The sequence below is a fragment of the Delphinus delphis genome, chromosome 2 (assembly GCF_949987515.2).
Source record: "Delphinus delphis chromosome 2, mDelDel1.2, whole genome shotgun sequence".
Taxonomy (NCBI): domain Eukaryota; kingdom Metazoa; phylum Chordata; class Mammalia; order Artiodactyla; family Delphinidae; genus Delphinus; species Delphinus delphis.
The window spans coordinates 150,425,972-150,451,115 of record NC_082684.1 but is presented as its reverse complement, the minus strand read 5'-3'; the positions used below and the strand labels follow the sequence as shown (position 1 = coordinate 150,451,115).

Here is a 25,144-nt window from a genome sequence, read left to right as displayed (position 1 = left end):
GTAAAAATTGCTTCATCAGTAAAATATACCTGGACTTGTCTAAATATTCCAGGATTATATTCATCCAAATACTTTACATGCCACACTAGGAAGGTACCATCTACCGGGTGTATAGTAAAAAGCATGTCAGGATTCTTATTCCATTCAGTTAGCAGCATTTCGATCTTCCGATCAAGCAGGACTGTAGGCAGTGGCATTGGTACACTAGGTCGTGAACAGGTTCTAGGACTTCCCTCTCTTTCTCCATCTTCATGTTCTGATGATCCTGTACCTGCTTCAGATTCTCTATCCAGGGATAATTCTAAATCAGAAAATAAATTTATCAGTACATACTAACAGAAATACTATAAAAAATTCATTTACATACTAGACTATCAAATTCATTTACATACTAGACTATACTACAGAAAATCATTTACATACTAGACTATCAATAAATAGCATACTAACTTTAGAAATCATGAATCCCTTTTACAACTTATGGCCAGGAAAAAAAACCAAGGAAGGAAACTCTTTTCTGATCTGAACTGAAAATTACTACATTTCTTAGTTTTAGATAAATCAAAATTTCATTCACACTATCACATTATCTTTATTATTACCATTATTAGCAAAACCTGTTTCCCCCACCAAAAGCATGGCTTCCAAAGTAATACATTACTCAAAGCAATATGTTATAACAAAGCAAAGTTAGATGGTAGATGGTCCACAGTAGATGGTCAGTAAAGACCTGTGGAATGAATGGAAAAGTGAAAAGGAAGGAGGGGAGGAAGGAAAGATTACAAACCAAAGGTGGTTTCACAAAAAGCTGTCAGCCTGTAAAAAAGAAAAATCTGAACACAGGATACTAACCATGGTCTAGTTTCATATGTAAACCCCTCTCTCTTTCCTCCTGTGAACATTCATCTTCTCTATCTCCTTTGTCGTTTTCATGATCCACCTGCTTTTCAGAAAGTTTTCGTAATTGCTGCATAAATATTTCAGTAGATGATGTAAAATGAAATTCTTTGTTGTTTAACCAATGAACTACAAAGCCCCCATTTCCATCATCAATGTTAAATACAGTGCCAACCAAGACATTTGGAATATCTGTGGAATCAAAAAAGATAAAATTTCAATGTGAATTTCTAATGTCTTTTAAAATATTACATGTGCCTATAAAGACTAATTCCATTACACAGAAAATGTGATAAACAAAAAGTAAACATAACTCTAGCACGGTTTGAAATTTTTAATTGAATTTAATGGTAAATGAACTAATGGCATAGACATACGGAATTAAATTACTAATTTAAAAACGAAACACACCAAATGCACAAACTTTTATTGAATCCTGGTTTGGGGATGAGGGAACAGAAAGACAAAACAGAAAAGCAAATCTAAAAGACATTTTTGAGATGACTGAAATTTAAATATGAACTGAATATCAGAGATTATGGTATTATTTCTAATTTTCTTAGGTATGATAATGATATTGTGATTATGTAAGAAAATTTCCTTATTCTTAGGAGATACTTGCTGAAGTATGTAAGGGTGATATGCCATGATATGTGTAACTTACTTTGAAAACATTAAGAAAAAATTTCTCTCACACACACACACACATATAAACATACATATGTGTGTATATACAGAGAGAATAAAGCAACTGGCAAAATGTTAGCAATTGTTGAATCAAAGTGGGTGAAATGAGTGTCCACTGTACTATTCTTCCAACTTTTCTGACTGTTTTAAACTTTCCTCAAAAGTCGGGGAAAAATAATGCCAAGAAAGAACACAGGAAGGCAAGCAAATTTCTAAGTATAGCAGATTTTCTCCATGTGGGGTAACTGAAATTCATGCTATAGATCAGTTCACGTAAAACAGTATAATTCAAAAAAAAAAAATCTCCTTAATCCCAAATCAAATTATAAATAATCCATTCAATAGAAAGAAAAAGAGACTGGAGGGGGAAGCATCCAGATAACACTCTTTTGGAACTGTATTTGCTAAATACTTATCTTTATATAAATAAACATTTAAAAATAAAATCCTCTGCACCCTGAAGCAATAGACTTCCATTTCAATAAAATGTAACTATAACTTTATACAACTATAGTTCTTCCAGCAATGTAATATGAAACTAATAGGCCTTGTCATATGTTTTTCATGCAGAAAGAAAACAATGACCTTAAATAGAAGCTTTAAATATGCTCTTGCCAACAATGAACCTGCCTCAAAATACTTCTCAATGACATAGGAGGAAAAGAGCAAAAAGAAAACATCAAGGTTAGAAGAAACACTACCTTTCCCGAAGTGTAGGACAAGAAAGTCTATGAGGGTACAAAACAAGATATGCTGAAATATAAGGAAAACTATGCAAAAATATACTTTGATAAAGTTATAAAGAAGAGTTGAGAAGAAAGAATAATAGTGAAAATACAAAAGGGTGGGAAATCACACTAATTAACCAGGCTGCCACCACTTGTGTTCATCTCCAGGTTCAACTAAAGCTCTAATTACTTAGAAACTTTGCCATATTGTAGACAAACAATGGTGCTCAAAAATACTTATTTGAAGTTATTCCCTGAGGATCACACAGTCTCAATTTAAGAAATGGTACCTTATATTTCTGTTCCAATTAAGAAGTATTTTAAAAGGAAACATGGAGTATTAGCATAAAATTAGAAACAGGTTATAAAAGTAGTTCCACTTTTCTATTTATTTATCTTATTTCAGCAGATAAGAAATAAAACTTTACTATCCTTTACCTGTGGCGGGATTGATGCTCGCTGCAATGTGAAAATGACACAGTACATTTGCGTGATGGGAAATGTGTCTTTGAACCTCATGCGTTGCCATCTGGTCATGCATTAATTCAGTGTGCGTTACAAGAATGGAAGACTTCCTTTGTCCTTTCCTTAAATTTTTCAAATGGTGTATTGTCTAAAATAGAAAAATAATTACTAAATCCAAGTCTAGGAAGTCTAGTAAGTGCTGATCAAAGTACTTTTGATTATTAAGGGTTTTACAATTTTCCTCTCTGTAAAACCTGACCATCTTAAAGGAAACTTTAACTACAATAGAACAACTTAATATATTCTCCACTGGTCTTGCAAATTTTATAGTTCAAGGCAGTAGTTGCTCAAAAACACTTATTATCTGCAGAAACCCCTATAAAGATTAGGAGTCCAAAGTCTAGTTTTTTCAGGATATTCCAGTACTGAGACGAAATTTACTAGTCATAAGGGTGTAAAAAAAAAAAATTCCAAATCTTCCTACCAGGAAGAATATTCCTCCCCAAAATTCTCACTTAGAACTAAATAGCCAGCTAAATAATCTAATATATAACCTCTATTATAAAGACAAAAAGAGGGTACAAAAATACAGAATAACAAGGGGAACCTTAACTTAGATAAGAGTAGCCAGGAAAGACCCCATGAAAGTATTGACCTGTGGAATTTGTTCAAACTGAGATATGTGCCTATGATAAAAATTCTGTACTGGCATACTCCATCATCTGAACTATTCTGACACGGGACCATGTCAATTCTCAGCACAATCTTTTCTCCACACCATAACCCCACCACACAGCAATTCCTTATTCTGTCACTTAACAATACCGTGCTTAATAATAATATACCATTCTTTTCCTTTGTTCCTTGCAATCAATGAAATAAAATGTGGCATCCTCTCAGTTCTTTCTGCAGTAAAATAAAACATCTGGTCCTTCCTTTCAATTCCACAGCCCTTGTCCCTTTTCATGTGAAAAACAGTATCAGTTCTATGGCGTGTCCTCTGTCTCTGGTCTCCCCAGTTATTTCTTTGATTATACCTATCAAATTAGTTTCACTCAATCTTTGACATTTATCATTATTTTAAATTAGATTGCCAAGGCTGTGCTATATTGGTCAGTTATCTTCTCCTAGGAACAAAATGTATAATTTAAGTATATATAGAATTATATAGACCTTGCAGTTAGGGGTTTTATAGGAAAGGACATTAGAAAGCAAAATAGCTCATAAGTCAGATAATCAGGTTTTTTCTATTAAAAACAATTTTAACATTACTAATTGACAACATTTTATTAAAAGGCAGCAAAAATGTGTCAAATCACTGATTACATTTTATTTTTTCTTTTATTTTATGTAGCAGTTAATAATTCGATTTAACAAACACTTGAAAAGAAATATATTAGATAACATGGAGGATATAAAGATATCTAAAAGCCCTTAGTCTCCAAAAGCTCATATGTAATTTAAAGATAAAATGTTATACAAATATATATAAATTATTGTAAACATCTAGTAAATAAAGTACTTTTTCCCACTAATTTTCAATCAATAGCAAAACATAACTCTAACTGTTCTGACTTGTCCTTTAATTTCATTTATGCTTTAAATGTTGGAAAAAACTGTATAAATAGTGCCCAATCACAGAGAGCATCAGAGCAGGACTACTTTACATAAAACTTTAAAGGACCACATCCTTAGCCTATTAAACCCCCAAAATATTTTTGCTCGCCAAAACTGCAAAACCATTTTGGCTATGCAACCATTAAAGTGTTAATGTAAACGTGCAATGTAAAAGTATAATTAGTTATGTACAGAGATGTTTATAACACATTAAGTATAAAAAGCAAGTTATAAAACATTATTGCATAATATGATCTCAATCTTGTAAATAAAAAAAAATGTACAAACACATATTGGAATAGTTGGATTATAAACTCTACATTTTTTTCTTTTTCCTAATCTAATTTTAGAATAAGCATATACTCTTTGTGTAATAAAGTCACATGAAAAATTAAGAAAATTAGCAATCTAGGTTTACTATAATAAATTTCTGGTAATTTTTAATAATGTGTTTATCTCATTTTATTCGCTAATCATAATGGGCACAACAGTTCATACTATATTATAAATAATCTAATTTCTTAGAAAGCATTTTTGTTTTATATATAGTATTTAAAAACTAGAAAAATTATTTCACTTTCAAAATATTAAACCGTGAAAACTGTGCAATTATATAAGTTCACTTAATATCTTAACAACACCTTTATTCTTATTCATAATAGTCATTTTTAATTAGAAAAATAAATGTAAAATTTAATCCTCGTGAAACAAAAGCAAAATATTTTTATTTTTAATCTGTTTATTTTTTTAAAGATTGCTGTGGTTTATTTTATTTACTTATTTATTTATTTTGCTGCGCCGCGCAGCTTGCGGGATCTTACTTCCCTGACCAGGGATCGAACCCAGGCCCCAGCAGTGAAAGCACCAAGTCCTAACCACTGGACTGCCAGGGAATTCCCCACAAAACATTTTTAATTACAACCAATTTCAAAGACTTTTACATGTTTTATTAATCAAAGTTGCCTACTCCTATAGATTTTCACACTCAACATGCAAACTGGAAGAATTAAATTTATACTATTTATCTAGACTACATATCTGAGATCATTACTGTCTATATCTGTCTTCTAAGTGACATAAAATAAGTGAGAATTCTTTGCCATTAATTTCGTCATTATGTATACCATGCACCATCTGCAACTTAGCTTATGAATTCCCACCATACTCACATTATCTTCAAGAGTCATTTACCATTTTAAATAATACAGTACCTCAAGAGCATGTTGTACTCCGTCTTTGTGACTTCCAGCATGAGTAAGGCTGCTGGCAGTGCTGGAAGTGGTAGTCTCGCAAATCTGCTCACCCAAAAGACAGTCTTCTGGTAATACGGTTTCTGCCCACAGCCGGCAGACACCATCATGGCATGAAGTTAATAACACATTACAGACAGAACCTCTAATGATAAAGAGAAATGAACAAAAGTTACTGTGAGTATCAATGACATGAAAAATTAAAGGCTATTAATATTTAGTTCTTCATCCTTAAAGATGACATTAACGCAAAACAGTATGATCTATGTGTAGTTATTTTTCCAATAATGATAATGGATTTCTACTGACTATTTCACACTCTTACCAAACCCCATGTATTACCTGCTCAGACCTGCAAGGTGGTAGGCTGGACATAGGGTGCAATCAGTTACCATAAAATAAGAACAACCTAACTGTCCCTGACACTCACCTTAATTCATTAAACTTATGTCTTGAACAGCTAAACTAAATGACAGTATAGTATGCTTCCAATTGCTTTAGAAATTACATTGTGTGGAGAAAGAGTATCAATGGAAGAGCTTGAAATCACGCACAGTACGGCTGTGAACATCATAAAAACTAGGAAATGGTCCTGACGAAGGAAACAGAAATTAATGCCAGATTATACATGTGCTGCTTGAAAACAAGGCTCTGGAGGATTAGTATCTCCTAAACAAAACAAAGTAAACATCAAAAGAAAACCTACATTTCTGTCATTACAACTTGCAGAATGATCATAATAAAAGATCATTAATTATAATTAAACTATGTGGTTTATGGCAGTAGTTCCAGCATTTTGTTTTATCCTTCTTATAATCTAAACAGTTATAAATAGGTAAACAAACTTATTAATAATAAAACTGTAAGGAGACTATAAATTCAAACTATAAATCAATTTCCATTAAGTTAAGCAAAAATGTCACAGCATCAAGCAGCTGAAGTGGTTTAACCACTCATCGTGAAAAAAAAAATTTTCCCATTAAAAAAATGCTTACATACAATCTGACTCAGTCAAAGGTAAAGTGTTCTGCAAATGTTTTCCATAGATGCAAATAACTTAAACAGATTTAGAGTAACCTTTTATCTAGATTCCAAAAATGTATATATTCCCCATTTTATCATCTACTGAGCACCTCCATAATAGGTGTGCTGTATTTCCCATCAAGTGCAAACAGTGCTCAGATATATTTAGCAGATGAAATAACCCTTCCTCAAGAATGAATACAGATTTCTAAGCAAGCATTTTTAGAACTGTATATATAATACAGGAATCATTGGTATGAGCTGTTTTGTAGTCTGCTTTATCTTCTAAACACTTTTAAGAGATGGCTGTAACAATGAAGAAAAACTTATAATAAATCCTTTGAGAAGTTTCTGTTGATAGCCCTAAGATAAGAAAAATTTGGCCACTTTATTCACTGTATGTATATGATATGCCTTCCCAGAATGCATATTACTGACAGTTTATTACTATGTTTTATTCTCCCTCAGTGTGTGCTTTCCTGTTACTTGCAAACGTCTCCTTCCTGGAATCTACTGCTGCTGCTGATACTGACAATACCAGCTAACGCTGCCCTGGCACACACAATGTGCAAAGGCCTGTATAAGCATTCACACTCACTCACACATTTCAGTCTCATACAACTCTCTGAGGTAGGTACTACTACGACCCCCATTCTACAGAGGCATGGAGAGCTTAAGAAATTTAGTCAAAAGCTCACGAAGCTGGTAACAACAGCAGAATCTGAAGTCAGGCAGTTGATGCCCAGAACCTCTGCTATTCATTGCCACCATGTCAATTAAAAGGACCTTTGTTTTCATTATTTCTATAAACATATAAGTAATACAAAATGAAGTTCTATGACACAGTTGTCTAACCTGGGCATATATTTGCTAGTTTTACGCCATGAAAAACCTGTCACAGCTCGCGGATGTGCCAAATAAACAAAGGAAAACTGGGTAGACGCCTGTCTCCTTTCCACTTCATGATGATCCGGAGGTATAATTGAAGACTTCCAACCAGTCATGGGGTACCACACTTTCAAAAGACAATCATCCTGTGAAAATATATAGGCCAATATAAAATTAATTTGTATCTACACATTTCAAAATTTAAGTGGTTCGAAGAAGCTTTAAAAATTAAGCTATATTGGTGTCAGTTTATTTATCTCTTGTAAAAATAAAATACAGTGTGTGTGTGAAAAAAAATTAAGCTATATATAAAAACTAAAATGTGACCTATACATAATACAAAACTAAACCTAAAATGATGTTTATTATTCTAAATAATACCATTCTTGAGAAATAAATGGTCAGTGTGCTCATTATTAATCTTCTCTACACAAAGGTACTTTTCAAACAGAGATTGAAGCCAAATTCCCCCACTTCAATACACAAGGGTCACTGTAAAGAAAAGACTCTGGAACCAGATGCTAGCCTGGATAAGAAAGAAGCCATGTTATCTGTCACTGTTACCATCTTCTCCTTTTTGAAGAGATCTGAAAGGATGAGACAAGACAAACCCTTTTTAAATATGAATTGCTTCTTACTCTAAATCAGGACTCAGCAAACTCTTCCTGTAAAAGGCCAAGTAAGTTAGGCTTTGTGGACCACACAGCCTGTGACACAGATTCTCCTTGGGTTGTTTTTTTTTTTTTTTTCTTAGAACCCTTCAAAAATGTAAAATCCATTCTTGGTTCATGGGCCATAGTGTGCTGATTCCTACTCTAAATGATGAGAGGGCATCTAGGCAGTTTTTGGGAACCACTTCTATGCCCACTTAAGAAATTTAAAGGTATAACAATAGGCACTGACTTTATCATTTTACTTAGTTCGAAGAATTTTGTTAAAGGCCTAAATAATTTTATCTTATTTAACAGGAACTATCTCTTTTATAGTGCTTCATCCTCTATGGTGTACATGAAGGAAAATAAAAAACATTTATGTAAAAATCTCAATCTCTAAGAAACAATGAAATTATGTATAGGTCCAAATATTTTCACCTGGACTAGACAAAACACTTCTGTTTTTTTCCATCTTAGTATTCATTCTCAATCTATACTACATAATGTATGTTTCCACTAAGGTCTCATTTATTTGGATATTTGAATTACACAACAAATCTCTTTGAGTACTTATTCTGAGACAACCACTTAACAGTGCACTAGTTGCTTTCCTCCAAGTACTTTCTCCACCTTAGCATCACTTTCACCTTCCCAAATTTACAGCACAACCTATGGCAGTAGTTTCAGATTATGTACCACAAAAACCCTTGAGGTACCTGAGAGCCCTTAAGGAGTCATCAAGGAAAGTCAGAGAGCCTCCACAAGCCGAGCAATCAAGCCCCTTTTCCCATTCCCGCCAGCTTCCCCCTCAAATGAAGCAGCCTCACCATTGTCATGTTACTACCTAAAACTCTAAAACCACACAGAATTAAACTAGAAATCTGTACAAGAAAGATAGCTAGAAAATTCCCAAATATTTATAAACTAAACAAAAACACTTCTAAATTACAAGACAATTTTTTTAATGTATTTATTTTATTTTTGGCTCCACTGGGTCTTTGTTGCTGCACGCAGGCTTTTCTCTACTTGAGGTGAGCGGGGGCTACTCTTCATTGTGGTGTGCAGGCTTCTCATTGTGGTGGCTTCTCTTGTTGTGGAGCATGGGCTCTAGGTGCGTGGGCTTCAATAGCTGTGGCTCGAAGGCCCTAGAGCGCAGGCTCAGCAGCTGTGACACATGGGCTTAGTTGCTCCGCGGCATGTGGGATCTTCCCAGACCAGGGATTGAACCCGTGTCCCCTGCACTGGCAGGTGGATTCCCAACCACAGCGCCACCAGGGAAGCCCAGCAAATTTTAACATATGTTGAACTGAATGAAAATGAAAGCAAAACATAAAAATTTGGGAGTTGCAGCTACATCAGTGCTTAGAAGGAAATGTATAGCTTTAAATGCTTATATCAGAAAAGAAGACAGGTCTCAAACCAATGGTTTAAGTTTCTACCTGAAGCATCAAATAAGAGCAAAGAGAACTCATATTAAAGAGATATAAAGAAGAATGAAAACCAATGAAATAAAATACAAAAATTATAGAGAAATCAATGAATCCAAAACCTATTTGTGAAGAGATCAATAAAATTGATAATCTATCTAGAAAGACCAAAAATATTTAGAGAGAAAACACAAATTACCATTACCAAGAATGAAAGGTGGGACATGGCTACAGATCCTACAATATGTTAAATCCCTCGAAAGACAATTTCAAAAAAAATTGACAAAGGAAGAAATAGAAAACCTGAATAGCTCTACATCTATTAAAGATGCTGAATTCACAATTTCAAGTCTTCTCACCAGAAAACAAAACCCTAAAACTACAACTAAAATCTGAGGCCCAGGTGGCTTTACTGATGAACTTTACCAAACATTTAAGGAAGAAATAGCACCAATCCTTCACAAAGTGTTTCAGAAAATTGAGGAAAAGATCTCATTGTATAAGGGCAGTATTATTACCGAGATAACAAAACCAAAGACATAAAAAAACTATACAGGAATATCTTTCATGAACAAAGACGCAAACACCTTTAAACCTAATCCATCAGCATATTAAAAAAAAAAACAAATCGTGACCAAGTGGAGTTTATCCCAGCAAAGTGAAGTGGGTTTAACACTGGAAAAATCAGTAATTGCATTTCATCATAGTAACAGAATGAAAAAGAAAACCTACATAATTAACTCACGATATGCAGGAACAGCACTTGACAAAAGTAAACACTAATTCATGGGGGAGAACAACACTCTCAGCATATAGGAATAGGAAAAATAAAAGGGAACATATACAACACGATCAAGTTGAGTGACTCTACAATAAACCTACAACTTACATCATATATAACGGTGCAAGACAATGCTCTTCCCATAAAATTGGGAGCAATACAAGAATGTCTGCTCTCATCAGTTCTACTCAACATTGTACTAGAGGTCCTAGTACTTGCAATATATTGGGTAAGGGAAAAAAATAAAAGGTATACAGATTAGAAAGGAAGAAGTAAAATTGTCTTTTTTCACAAAATCCTAAGAAAACTACCCAAAAAGGCTGCTAGAACTGATAAGCAAGGTAATAAGACTAAGGATCAAAATTCAAAAATCAATTCTATTTCTATATTTAACAATAATTAGCAATGTAATTTCTGTAAATACTTTTTACATTAGGAAGATAAACTTAAATTGTGTACCCTGAAAACTATGAAACGCTGCTAAGAGAAAGAAAACCTAAATAAAAAGAGAAACATACCACATTCGTAGGTAAGAAGACCAAATGTGGGACTTCCACAGTGGCGCAGCAGTTAAGAATCCGCCTGCCAATGCAGGGAACACGGGTCGATCCCTGGTCCGGGAAGATCCCACATGCTGTGGAGCAACTAAGCCCGTGCACCACAACTACTGAGCCTGCATTCTAGAGCCCACGAGCCACAACTACTGAAGCCCATGCGCCTAGAGCCCCCGCTCTGCAACAAGAGAAGCCACCAAAATAAGAAGCCTGCACTTCGCAACGAAGAGTAACCTCTACTCGCTGCAACTAGAGAAAGCCCACACACAGCAACGAAGACCCAAAGCAGCCAAAAATTAATTAATTATTTTAAAATTAAAAAAAAAAGACCAAATGTTACTAATGTACAATTCTTCCCAAATTGTTCTATAGAGATACAATGTATATAAATAGCATCAAAATCACAGCAGGCTTTTTTGTAGAAACTGACAAAATCTGTATGGAAATCAAAGGACTGACACCACCAAAAATATTTTAAAAGAAAAGTACAAAGTTAGAGGAAACTACTTGTTTTTGGAACTAAATATAAAGCCACAATAATCAAGACACATAATATTAGCGTAAGGGGATATACACACACACACACACACACACACACACACACACACACACACATCACAATGGAACAAAACAGAGAGGCCAGGATCAGATCCACACATGTATGGAAAACTGATTTTCAACAAAGTTGTCTAGGAAATTCAATGGAGAGTGGATTGCCTTTTTAAAATGCCACTGAAATATCTTGATATACCTTTGGGGAAAAACTGACTTCAAATCAAATGCAAAAAAACCACCTCAAAATGTAAAAGTCAAAACTATAAAACCTCTAAAAGAAAACATAGTAAAATATCTTTGTGATTTCAAGGTAGACAAAGATTTTTTAAATCTAGGCCACAAAAAGCACAAACCAATTTTTTAAAATTGATGTTGGATTTCTTCAAAATTAAAAACTTCTGCCCATCAAAAGACATTGTTTAAAAAAATTAAAAGGCAAGTTACAGACTGGGAGGAAATATATATAATAGATTTATCTTTTAATTGTACTAAATATAGAAAGAACTCATAATTCTATAATAATGAGAAAACAAACCCAATTTTTTTAATGGGCAAAGGACAAATAAACACTTTACCAAAAAAAAAGTATACAGACAGGCAATAAGCATGTGCTCAACATCATTAGAAATCAGAGAAATATATATGAAAACCACAATAAGACACCACTACCCAGACTATTAGAATGGCTAATATTAAAAAGGCTGACAATGCCAAATGTTGGCAAGAAAGTGGAGCAACTGATATTATTCAATTGTTGGTGAGTATGCAAAATGGTACAACTTTGGAAAGCGCCTGGTACTTTTTTGTAACATACCATGTGACTCAACAATTCCACTCATAGGTATTTTTTACCCATGAGAAGTGAAATGTTTATACAAAGACTTGCAAATGAATGGTCATAGTAGCTTTGTTCATTTTAGCCTAAAACTCCATAGAACCTATATGTCAATCAACAGGTGAATGGATAAACAAATTATGATATATCCATATAACAGAATACAACTCAAATAAAAAGAACAAATTACTGATGCACACAACACAGATGAATCGCAAAACACTGTGCTAAGTGCAAGAACTCAGACACAATAGAGTATAAGACACAATTTCATTTACATACAACTCTAGTGAAGACAAATCTAATCAATAGTGATAGAAAGCAGAGCAGCTATTTATTATCTGGAACTAGGAATAGGAGTAAGGATTAATTGGGAAGAAGTAAAAGGAAACCTTTTGAGATGATGTAAGTGTCCAATAACTAGATCGTGGTGGTGATTACATAGGTCTTTAAATTTGTCAAAATACACTGAACTGCACATTTAAAAAATAATTTCATTTTATGTTAATTATACCTTTTAGGTCAATTACATATGGTTTAATTATACCATATAAAGTTAATTATAAAAAAGACATAACAAGATTTATATAAAAGGATGTTCATTTTTAATGGCAATAGAAAAAAATGAGAACTACTAAATGTTCATTAATAGTTATCTGGTTAAGTTAAACTATGGTATACATTCATTCATATAATGGCAAATTATGTTGCCTTTAAAAAGAAAAGATATATCTGTATTGACACATCAATCTATCTATGATACAGTAAGTGAATAAATCAGCTTAAAGAATATGTACACACACACACTTCTCTGTGGTTTACAAAGGCATCAAAAAGTCTAAAAGAATATATATTAAACAGAGAACAGTGGCCTTTTTTTTTTTTACTGGGGGTATGGCTATTTGGCTGGAGATTTTCATTTTCTCTGCATGTTCCTCTTAATAATAAATACATATTATGTTAAAGAAGTAGAGATATTTCCATGTTAAAGGGGGAATAAAGGGCTTCCCTGGTGGCGCAGTGGTTGAGAGTCCGCCTGCCGATGCAGGGGACACGGGTTCGTGGCCTGGTCTGGGAAGATCCCACATGGCGCAGAGTGGCTGGGCCCGTGAGCCATGGCCGCTGAGCCTGCACGTCCAGTGCCTGTGCTCTGCAACGGGAGAGGCTGCGGCAGTGAGAGGCCCGCGTACCGCAAAAAAAAAAGGGGGGGGAATAAAGGTCAATAAGCCAATCCTTAAATAACCAAAACACTAAATCTAGGTACAGAGACACGCTCTCAAGAGGAGGAAAAGCTTCAGGGAACATTCTGTAGCCAGCTGCTTCCCTTCCCACCAAAATCACCCTCCTCAAAAATTCTTCTCACCTTAGCTCTTAGAAAGCCCAGTTTTTTTCTCAAAAGAGTAATCCTCTATTAAAGAAAAATGGTTTTGAAAAAAACCAAGGTATTTTAAGTTACATTCAAATTTTAAAAAATAGAAATTTTAGAAAGTGTTCAGATATAAACTTCATAAACATGAACAGTATTTTTTGTTGAACAAATATAATGCTTTACAATTTTCAAAAGTTTCACACACACGATTTCATATAATCCCATAATAACCCCCTTTTAAAATCCCCTACCCCTACACTGCCCTCTTCCACTTCCCTCTCCCCACTGGTAACCACTAGTTTGTTCTCTGTATCTGTGAGTCTGCTTTTTTGTTTTATTCACTAGTTTGTCGTATTTTTTAGATTCCACATATAAGTGATATCATACAGTATTTGTCTCTCTGACTTATTTCACTTAGTGTAATGCCCTCCAAGTCCACCCATGTTGCTGCAAATGGCAAAATTTCATTCTTTTTTATGGCTGAGTTGTATTTCATTGTGTGTATATACACACACATACCATGGAGGGCCCAAATCAATAAAATCAGAAATGGAAAAGGAGAAGTTATAACTGACACCACAGAAATACAAAGGATCACAAGAGACTACTACAAGCAAATATACACCAATAAAATGAACAACCTAGAAGAAATGGACAAATTCTTAGAAAGGTACAAACTCCCAAGACTGAACCAGGAAGAAATAGAAAATATGAACAGGCCAATTACCAGTAATGAAATTGAATCAGTAATTTTAAAACTCCCAATAAACAAAAGTCCAGGACCAGATGGCTTCACTGGTGAATTCTACCAAACATTTAGAGAAGACTTAACACCTATGCTTATGAAACTATTCCAAAACACTGCAGAGGAAGGAATACTGCTGAACTCATTCTATGAGGCTGGCAACACCCTGATACAAAAACCAGACAAAGATATCACAAAAAAAGAAAATTACAGGCCATTATCACTGATGAACATAGATGCAAAAATCCTCAACAGGGCTTCCCTGGTGGCCCAGTGGTTAAGAGTCCGCCTGCCAATGCAGGGGACACGGGTTCGTGCCCTGGTCCGGGAAGATCCCACATGCCACGGAGCGGCTGGGCCCGTGAGCCATGGCCGCTGAGCCTGCGCGTCCGGAGCCTGTGCTCCACAACGGGAGACGCCACAACAGTGAGACAGGCCCGCGTACCGCAAAAAAAAAAAAAAAATCCTCAACAAAATATTAGCAAACCAAATCCAACAACACATTAAAAGGATCATACACCATGATCAGGTGGGATTTATCCCAGGGAGGCAAGGGGTTTTCAATATCTGCAGATCAATGTGATATACCACATTAATGAACTGAAGAATAAAAACCATATGATCATCTCAATAGATGCAGAAAAAGCTTCTGACAAAATTCAACACCCATTAATGATAAAAACTCTCCAGAAAGTAGGCATAGAGGGAACCTACCTCAACATAATAAAGGTCATATATGACAAGCCCACAGCTAACATCATACTCAACAGTGAAAAGCTGAAAGCATTTCCTCTAAGATCAGGAACAAGACAAGGATGTCTACTCTCACCACTTTTATTCAACATAGTTTTGGAAGTCTGAGCCACAGCAATCCATGAAGAAAAAGAAAGATAAGGAATACAAATTGGAAAGGAAGACGTAAAACTGTCACTGTTTGCAGACATGATACTATCCATAGAAAATCCTAAAGACACTACCAGAAAACTACTAGGGCTCGTCACTGAATTCAGTAAAGTTGCTGGATACAAAATTAATATACAGGACTTCCCTGGTGGTGCAGTGGTTAAGAATCCACCTGCCAATGCAGGGGACACAGGCTCGAGCCCTGGTCTGGGAAAATCTTACATGCCGTGGAGCAACTAAGCCCATGCGCCACAACTACTGAGCCTGCACTCTAGAGCCCGCAAGCCACAACTACTGAGCCCGTGTGCCGCACCTACTGAAGCCCATGTGCCTAGAGCCCGTGCTCTGCAACAGGAGAAGCCACCGCAATTAGAAGCCCGAGCACCACAACAAAGAGTAGCCCCGGCTCGCCGCAACTGGAGAAAGCCCACACACAGCAACGAAAACCCAACACAGCCAAAACTAAATACATAAATAAATAAATTTATTTTTTTAAAAAAATAGATCCTACCATCAAAAGTACTCAATGAACTATAATATTAAAAATCCAGAAGGTAATTGGATTTGAATCCCCAAACACCAGAGCTGAAATTCTGTCATGTGTAGCAGAGGCACTGGAAAATGCCTTCTAGTGGTAGATCACAGTCACCATCTGTTTCATCAAGTCAGACAAACTTGGCTTTATTAACAGCAGCAGAACAGATTGAAGAGGAGAGGAAGCCAACATTACAAAGGTAGTTTCTGTTCGTTTTATTAAGATCATCTTAATTTGATGTGGTTATCTTCTCAAAAAAGTGAAGAAATAAGTTTTTAAAATCCACGACATAATTTATTAAACCCCAAAGGCATTCTTTTTTTTAATTAATTTTCATTGGAGTATAGTTGATTTACAATGTTGTGTTAGTTTCTGCTGTACAGCAAAGTGACTCAGTTATCCACTCTTTTCTAGATTCTATTCCCATATAAGTCATTACAGAGTATTGAGTAGTATAGTACCGTGCTATACGGTAGGTTCTTATTAGTTATCTATTTTATATATAGTAGGATATATATATATATCCTTGTGCTATAAAGTAGGTTCTTATTATATATTTTATATATGTCAATCTCAAAGGCATTCTTATCTTTCCCTCAGAAATGTGAAACACTTAGCTCTTAGGAGAATTGAACATTAAAAGCTTAAGGGGGGGGGGGTGCTTCCCTGGTGGGCGCAGTGGTTGAGAGTCTGCCTGCCGATGCAGGGGACACGGGTTCGTGCCCCGGTCCTGGAAGATCCCACATGCCGTGGAGCGGCTGGGCCTGTGAGCCATGGCCGCTGAGCCTGCGCGTCCGGAGTCTGTGCTCCGCAACAGGAGAGGCCACAACAGTGAGAGGCCCGCGTACCGCAAAAAAAAAAAAAAAAAGCTTAACGGAACATGACTAATACAATGAAAAAACATACTCAATAATCAATTGCTAAGGCTGTGTGCAATAAAAATTCAGAGAAAAAATGTATTAGGCATTATGCAGTGCACAAACAGAATCGCCTCTGAGGAGCTTAAAATCTAGTTGCTCCATTTAAGAGGACATACTTTTAGTCTTTTTACATATTTTTGTCTGAAGCACAAAGGTATCTTTCAGACTCATTAGGGAGTTCAAATAATCAGAAGATGTTTAGACAATGAATAAAGATCATCTTTCATGGCTCATTAATAGTTTGTAAAGCAACAAGTGACCCTGTCAAACGACCATATATCCTAAAACAGTCTCAAAGTTTAGCCAGCTGTAACACACGGCAGAGGCAAACGTCACACACTGGGTGAGCAAAAGGAGATAATCAGAAACATTAAGAATGTATGAGGGAAATCGACTACAAGCCCTGTCATTCAGCTACAAAAAAATAAATTCTGCCAACAACCTGAGTGAGCTTGGAAAAGGGTTCTGCCCTAGTCAAGTCTCCAGGTCAGAATTCATCCCAGCTGACACCTTTATTGCAGCCAAAAGTGCCCTGTTCACGGCACCCAGCTATGTCCGGACACCAAACCCACGGAAGCTGAGATAATAAATGTGTGGTCTTAAGTTGCTAAGTTTGTGGCGATTTCTGTTATGCAATAACAGAAAACTAATACAAACTCCTAGTGATAGTGTTACAAGTAAAATTAAGGCAGGCAAAGGGAATAGAAAGTACAGTGGTAGGTGAGATGCAATTTAAAGGGATGCTTAGGTAAAGCCTCACTGAGACAGTGACATTTAAGAAGTTAAGGGGAAAAGCCATGCAGGTCTCTGGGGGAAGGATTTTTCTGGGTAAAGAGAATAACAATTGCAATAGAAAATGAGGAGGAAAACTTGGAGACAGCAGCTATAAGCAACCCTTTCAAGGTGTTATAAGGAGGGCACAGAATTAACAGAAACTGAGAGAGAAGGTCAAGAGATGGTTTTTGTTATTGTTGCTGTTCGTTTGTTTTAGAATGGGCAAGATTATAGCATATTCGCTATGCTGTGCTGTATTAGTCAGCTCAGGCTGCCATAACAAAATACTATAGACTGGGCAGCTTGAACAACAGAAATTTATTTTCTCACAATTCTGGAGGCCAGAAGTCTTAAGATCAGAGTGTCAGCATGGTCAGGTTCTGGTGAGACCTCTCTTCCTGGCTTTTTGACAGCAGCCTTCTTACTGTGTTTTCATGTAGTAGAGAGAGAACAAGCTCTCTGGTATCTCTTCTTATAAGGGTACTGTTCCTATCATGAGGGCCACCCTCATGACTTTATCTAACCTTAACCTCCAAAAGGTCCCATCTCCAAAGATCATCACTTTGTGGGGTTAGGGCTTCAGCATATGAATGGGGAGGGGGGACAAACATTCAGTCCATAACATATGCTAATGTGATGCCCCAATGGAGAAGGGAAAACTAATTGAGAAGAGAGGAGAGCACTGCAATACTGAGGTCCCTGAATAAGCAAGGACAAACGGAATCTAGTTTACAAGTGGAAGAACTGGCCTTGTATAAAAGCAGACCATTCATCCATGGCAACACAAGGGAAGGCAGAACATACATGCACAGATGTAGGGAGATGAACAGATACAGCTAGGTGGTGGGAGTTTATCAAAGTTCTCTTCTGATTACATCTATTTTCTCAGGTAAGAATCCATAGTACACAAATGCTAAAGTGGGAGCATGGACTGTCATATGGGACTCTACCAACACCCAGTGGCATAGAGCTTCAGTTTAAAATACAGTAGCTACATAGAGACAACACACGGTGTTCACGCAAGGTGATAAGTCAGATCAGAGGTGCCTGCATAACACCATAAAAAACAAACAAACAAAGAAAAAGACCCCTAAGGACTATCGCTAAATGAAAGGATGAAATCAAGAAAAAAACCCTCTCTGTAAAGGAATATGGTAAGGAAGGGTTCATCTGCACCTGAACTCTGAGTGAAGGAAAAAGTCTCCGCTGGGCATCTGTAACGACAAAACAGGCCTCATGAGACCCAAGCGCACACTGTGTGGCACAACTTCCAAGCTGAGAATTTAAACTGTGTGTGCCCCCAGGTGCCTGGCAGAAACTATACGAATCTTTCCTAGAAGAATGCATACTCAACCCAGGCCTCAAAGCATCCCTACGAATGCATTTGCAATAAATATTTTCTCAATGAAATACAAAGCCAGCTGATTTTGGTGCTGTGAAATCTAAAACATCTGGGTCAAAATCCCAGCTCCACCTTCTGACTATCTCTGTATTCTCAGGGAAGTTCTTCAACTGCAGTTTCCCCTTCTGTAAAACAGTTGCCCCATAGGCTTTTGAAGGCACAGTTTCTGGTACGTAACAGTCAACAGCTACCAGTCACTATCATAACAGTATCAGTATTTATTAGTCTAAAATTACTCATAAGTTTTACTTAATAACGCAAAATAAAATTGTCACCGCCAATAAAATACTTCTGCACCGTCCACCATCACCCCAAAACAACTGAGCCTGACTCTAATCCATACTCTGGACAACCCATGAATCAAAAAGTGAATCACACTGAAAATCAGAAAAATTTATATTTAGAATAATAATAAAAATAATACACATCAAAAGTTATGGAATTAAAAAAAACTTATGGGATAAAGCTAAGCTTAAAGGGAAATCTATAGTGTTAAATGTATACATTAAAAACAAAAAAGGCTGAGAAAAACAAAAAAGGCTGAACATCTAAAAAAGTTTGAGAAAAACTATTAAGTGTGCAATAGCATTACATCTTTAAAAATGTACATACCTTACTATTTTAAAATACTTTATTACTAAAAATGCTAACCATCATCTGACAACACAGGGTTGAAACAAACCTTCACTGTGTTAAAAAACACAAGAAAGCAAAGCACAATAAAACCAGCTATACCTGTACAAAAAAGGAAAAATTATTCGCCAAGCCTCACTTTAATACAGAGATCTCATAAATCCTAAATAAAGTATTAGCAAAGCAAATCCAGCAAGGACAATACATTACAATCAAGTTGAGATTATTCCAGTAACACAAGATTTATTTAACACTTGAAAATAAGTCCAACATATTTCATCTTATTAAATAAGAAAATAATGATAATATCATTAGATGTAGAAAAAAGTATCTGCTAAGATTCAAAATCATTTGTGATTTAAAAAAGAAAAATCCTAGCAATCTACAAATAAGAAAGAAACTTCCTTTATCTGAAAAACAGTATCTATAGTAAATACCTACAGTAAATATCACACTTAATGGCGACACAGTGAAAGGCATCTTTTTGATACTGGGAACAAGGAAAAGATACCTACTCTCACCACCTTTACTCAATACTATACTGGAGGTCCTAGATACTGCAGAAAAAAAGAAGACACAAAACACTTAAAAGTTAGAAAAGATGAAATAAAACTGCCATTATTCATAAATAATAGAATTATGCACATAGAAAATTCAAAAGGATCTACAGAGGACTTGTTAGAATTAATGAGTTTATTAAGATTGCTAGGTATAAACCCAATATACAAAAATCAATTGCATTTCTACATACCAGTAATAATTATAAAATGATACCATTCATATCATTTTTGACATCAAAAATATCAAATACCTAGGCATGAATCTAACAAAAGATATTTAGGACCTCTAGAAAAAATTATAAAACCTTACTGGGAGAAGTAAAAAGATCTAAATTAAAGACTATATCGTGTTCATAGATGAGTTGACTCACCTGTAAAGACGTCAATTCTCCCAAAACTGATCTATAGAGTCAATGAAATATCAATCAAAATCACAAGAGGTTTTCTGTTTGTTTTATAAAATTTATTATGCTCATTCTAAAATTTATATGGAAATACAAAGGGCCAAAAATAGATAGGATAATCTTAAAGAAGGAAAACAAGATGGGAAGACTTGCTCTACCAGATATCAAGACAATTTAAAAGCTATAGCAACGAAGGTGGCATTACTGCAAGGAAAGACCAGTGGACTAGAGAAAAGAATCCAGAAACAGAGCCACACTAGTATGGACATTTGATTTTGACAAAGGTGGCAATAAAGAGCAATGGAGAAACAAGAGGCTTTTCAACAAATTGTGCTGGACAACTGGATATCCATACAGAAAAAGTGAAACCTGACCTCTTCCTCAAACCATACCTAAAAACTATTCCACGTAGGTTTTAGATCTAAATGTGGAAGGCAAAAAATTAAATGTCCAGATTTTAGACCAGAGGTTCTGAGGTCTTCTGACCCAAGGCACCTGCAGATAGAATTCAAGATATAAAAAATATTTCTGATACCTCAACTGTATCCTCTCATGCATTAGCATTTTAGTGAGCCAGTTCCAGTTGACAGCAGCCACATATCTTTGCCTGAGTTTTCCAGGAATTGTTTGTAAGTGCTGAGAATTAATGCTCTGCTCTCACCAGCCTTCAACCCATGTGTGTATGTGTGATGTGTCTGAAGAACAAGTGTGAGGAACATAATGTTGTGAGGACCAGTAACTCCCAGAGTTAGCCAGAGATTTAATCTTGTTAATCACCTGCATGATAATACACTCTTTTTTAAGCACCTTCACTTCCCTGCCTCAAATCCAGTATATTTTTTTGTGAGCATTGCCCATATTAATTACTTGAACTCGAATGCTTGTCTGGGGGTCTGCTTCTTGAGAAACCAAGAAAACCAAGACCCAGAGTTACAATGAACTTGAGTAGGGGAAAAAAATTACTTCTCTATTTTTGTAACTGCTAATTGAAGGAAATGCTAAATTTCAGTTATGAATATAAACATAGCAAAATGATGTTAGCAGTACTTGTGACTTTGTCTCTAACAGAAATCACAGATGTTTTAATATTACATGACAGCTGCTGCAGATACCTCCAAATATTTTTTACACTCCTCACTACATTGAAACCGTTATTTATTAGTTTACTGCTAAACCGCACATGATCGCAGTCTTTCTGTCTATAATGTTATACAGTCTTCCTGTCTATAATGTCATCAACTATTGAGCAACTAACTACCTCTGTGCCAAGTAATCGTTCAACCACAAAACAGTTGAGTGTTCTACAACTAAAGATTAACTCAAAAAGCCTTGGGTGAATTCTGATGTTCTTGGAAAACCTATCCTTGCCTTGTAAAGTATAATATGGAAATTTTAATTCATACACAACAACTAAATACAATTAAACTTTAATCTGTGATTTTTAAATGTAATTTTTTCTTAATGAATACATTAACTAAGAAGTACATAATTGATATCGTCACAAATTTATTTTTTAATATCTTGAAGGTATATTTCAATAACCATATGGTATCATTTTTATAAGTTCAAAACTATTCAAAAATAAAAATTATATTCTTTGGGAATTTACACCTGTGAAACTATTTTTTTTTTAAAGCAATGAAATAAAACATAAAATTCAGGATTCCGGTTGCATAGGTGAGAGGAAAATGAGGAGATGCAAGAGGAAAATAGTAACCCATTAGTTTTATGTCCTTTGTCTCAAATGGGTAGCAGGTACATACGTGTGCACTTGTTTAATTATTATCTTATATATAAGTTTTATATATATTCATTTTATACTTAGGAAATATTATGTATTTAAAAAGGAACATTCATAGAATCAGAAAAATATTCTTGAAACTCAAAAATGTGATAGCAGGGAAAAATTATTTCTAAGTTAGAGCTGAACACCCCACCCAGAATTTAAACAAAAAAAAAAATTTTTTTTAAAATGACGAGGGGGGGGAAAAAAAAGAAAATTAGAGGATCAGTATAGAAGGATCCACATCTGAATAAGGGGAGATCCAGGAAGAGAGAAAAGAGAACACGAAAGGAAGGAAATAACACAAAAGGAATAATATAAAATAGTCCCCCTGAACTGAAGGACATGAGTTTTCAGACTGAACAGGCGCATCAGATTGCCTGCACAAAAAAAGTCTTTATCCCTTAGAGATACATACTAAAATACTTATAGATGACTGACCCATACCACGATATATTGAAATTTTAGAACACCGGGGTAAGGGGAACATTCTTAAAACCTCTAAAAGCTAGAGCTGGGAGAGCATGGTCATAATGGCACTATATACCTCTCAAACAGCAACACTGGAAGCTGGCAGGCAACAGAAGCATGATTTTTAAAATTCTGAAGGAAAGTTAGTTCCAACCCAATGCTATGCCCAATCAAATAAAGCATAACAAAGAAGAAAGAACTGTTCAGACTTGCAAGGCCTCAAAAATGTTTTTTTCCCATTCCTCTTTTCTCAGGAACCTACTGGAGGGTATATCTCCATCAAAACAAGGAAAGAAGATGATAAATGATGTGAAGTAACAGGGAATTTAACAAAGGAGGTGGGCAAAGAGAATCTCCCGAGGCTGGTAAAAGAAAATCCTGATATGAGAGCTCTATTATTTTAGACTCAGAGAACAACTAAGCCAGATTGGAGCAAAGAGAACAGACATTTCCAGGATACCTCCTACGTGGGATTATACTGAGAGAAGATCCAAAGAATGTCAGAGGTGTGAGGGATGAATTAGGTATATAGAAAACTAAGCAAACAGTAAAACAAAGTAATTACTAACGCCAAAGTAATTATTCCATGAAAAATCTTTTACACACTCTTAATAATGTGAATAATAAATAGTGATTTTCCCAAATATTATGAGATGCTTATATCAGAAAGACAGGAGGAAGGGAAGTGAATATGTGTATGTGCTAAGTGGAGATGAGGTTGGGACACCAGCTAGAGAACTAAAGTCTCAGCCTCCATAGTAGCATGGCCAGAAATTATACATAAAACCAAAAGGAAAAGAAATAAAAAAAATTTTAAATCGGAGCATAATCAAGTTACTAAAGAATATGTAAAGAAATACTAAACTGCAATATGATGAATCACTGCCTCTAGGACACAGGAATTAAGAGTTAGAAGAAGGGAGTGCATCTTTTCATTGTAAATCTAGTAGTAATATTTTACTTTTCAAATTATGTACATATGCTATTTTTTAAACCTAAAAATTAATTTTAAAAACCATAAATTTTCATAAGGGTCAAATAAGAATAAAAATAATAGCCATTATTTCCCAAACGCCAACTACCTATGGGAAACATAGCAGATCTTTTACAAAAACTATCACTATTCCTCAGGCCATCTTTGTAATGTAGGATTATCCTAATTTTACAGATGAAAAAACTGAAAATGAGAATGAACAAGGAACACTTTTGTTTTGTTTTTTGTTTATGTTTTGTTTGGTCCTTTACCTTTCCAGCAGTAGCAAAATATTCACCATCAGGGGACCACTCCATCAAATGTACAGATACTGAGGTTCTAAAAAAACAAAATTGAACAGTTAGCATTTTAAAATCTGGAACACTATATATATAAATGGTCAAAATAAAAAAAAATTTTTAAAAAAAGATTTTCATAACATCATCAAAACAAGAGTGTTTTCACCTCTCTAAAAATAAATCTAAATATTTCACCTCCCTAAAAATACAAATTAATTCATTAAAGCTAATCCAAAGCTCACTTTGGGGAGCCAAAAAGGAATGCAATTAACATGCATAAATGATATCGCAACCTACATGCCCCACCAACATCCTAATGTAACATTTTGAAAACTGAGCTCATCATCTTCCCTGGCTAGTTGGATCCCTTCACATAATCCTTCCACCTGAAAGAGTGTCTCACAACTTTCACATCTTCCCTCTCCCTATCCCACCTATATCTCATGCATTAATGAATAATTCCTACATATCAACCTTCTCAACCCAAGTCCTGAGGTTATTAACTATGAAAATACTTTCATCCTTTTTTAAAACAATCAATTGTAGCACAGATTAAAGGATGATGTTATAATGGGTTTTGGTTAGAAAAAGTCTATTTTTCTAGGCTTCTAAGAACATATCTCAGGAAGCATTTTTTTAATTAATGAACATAACAGAGTTAGACACTAACTTGCACTGCCAGATGCACTTCCAATCATTTAAAACAGGAGGAATTTTATTATCGATTTCTTCCTCCTCTTCCAGAATGTCACCTCCTGGAGGAGCCCACAACTGAATAGAATCAGTTGCTGTCAACAATCTGTTATCTGAAAATTAAAGAATGTTCAGATGAATAAGCAAGGATTATCTAGAGAAATAAACGCACATGCGGGCTTCTGCTTAGGTCTATAAACTATTCTGTGAAAAATAAGCAATATTGTCTATGAAAAACACTTGTGGAGTATATCCATTTAAAAGTTAGAATCCACTGACAAGAAAACTTGAGGGAAACTTGAGAACAAAAAAAAAAAAAA

At 35.2% G+C, this 25,144-nt stretch overlaps 1 protein-coding gene across 1 annotated transcript in view; it reads right to left on the bottom strand.

The window, feature by feature from the left end:
* Positions 1-25,144, bottom strand: part of DMXL2 (Dmx like 2) — a 162,396-nt gene that overhangs the window by 93,260 nt on the left and 43,992 nt on the right. Inside the window, exons 5-11 of the mRNA XM_060005975.1 lie at positions 24,802-24,937; positions 24,105-24,171; positions 7,523-7,701; positions 5,606-5,789; positions 2,751-2,925; positions 853-1,089; positions 30-301 (exon numbers count right to left, since the gene is read on the bottom strand). Coding sequence (XP_059861958.1) covers positions 30-301; positions 853-1,089; positions 2,751-2,925; positions 5,606-5,789; positions 7,523-7,701; positions 24,105-24,171; positions 24,802-24,937 — 1,250 coding nt within the window. The remainder of the gene's footprint in view (positions 1-29; positions 302-852; positions 1,090-2,750; positions 2,926-5,605; positions 5,790-7,522; positions 7,702-24,104; positions 24,172-24,801; positions 24,938-25,144) is intronic.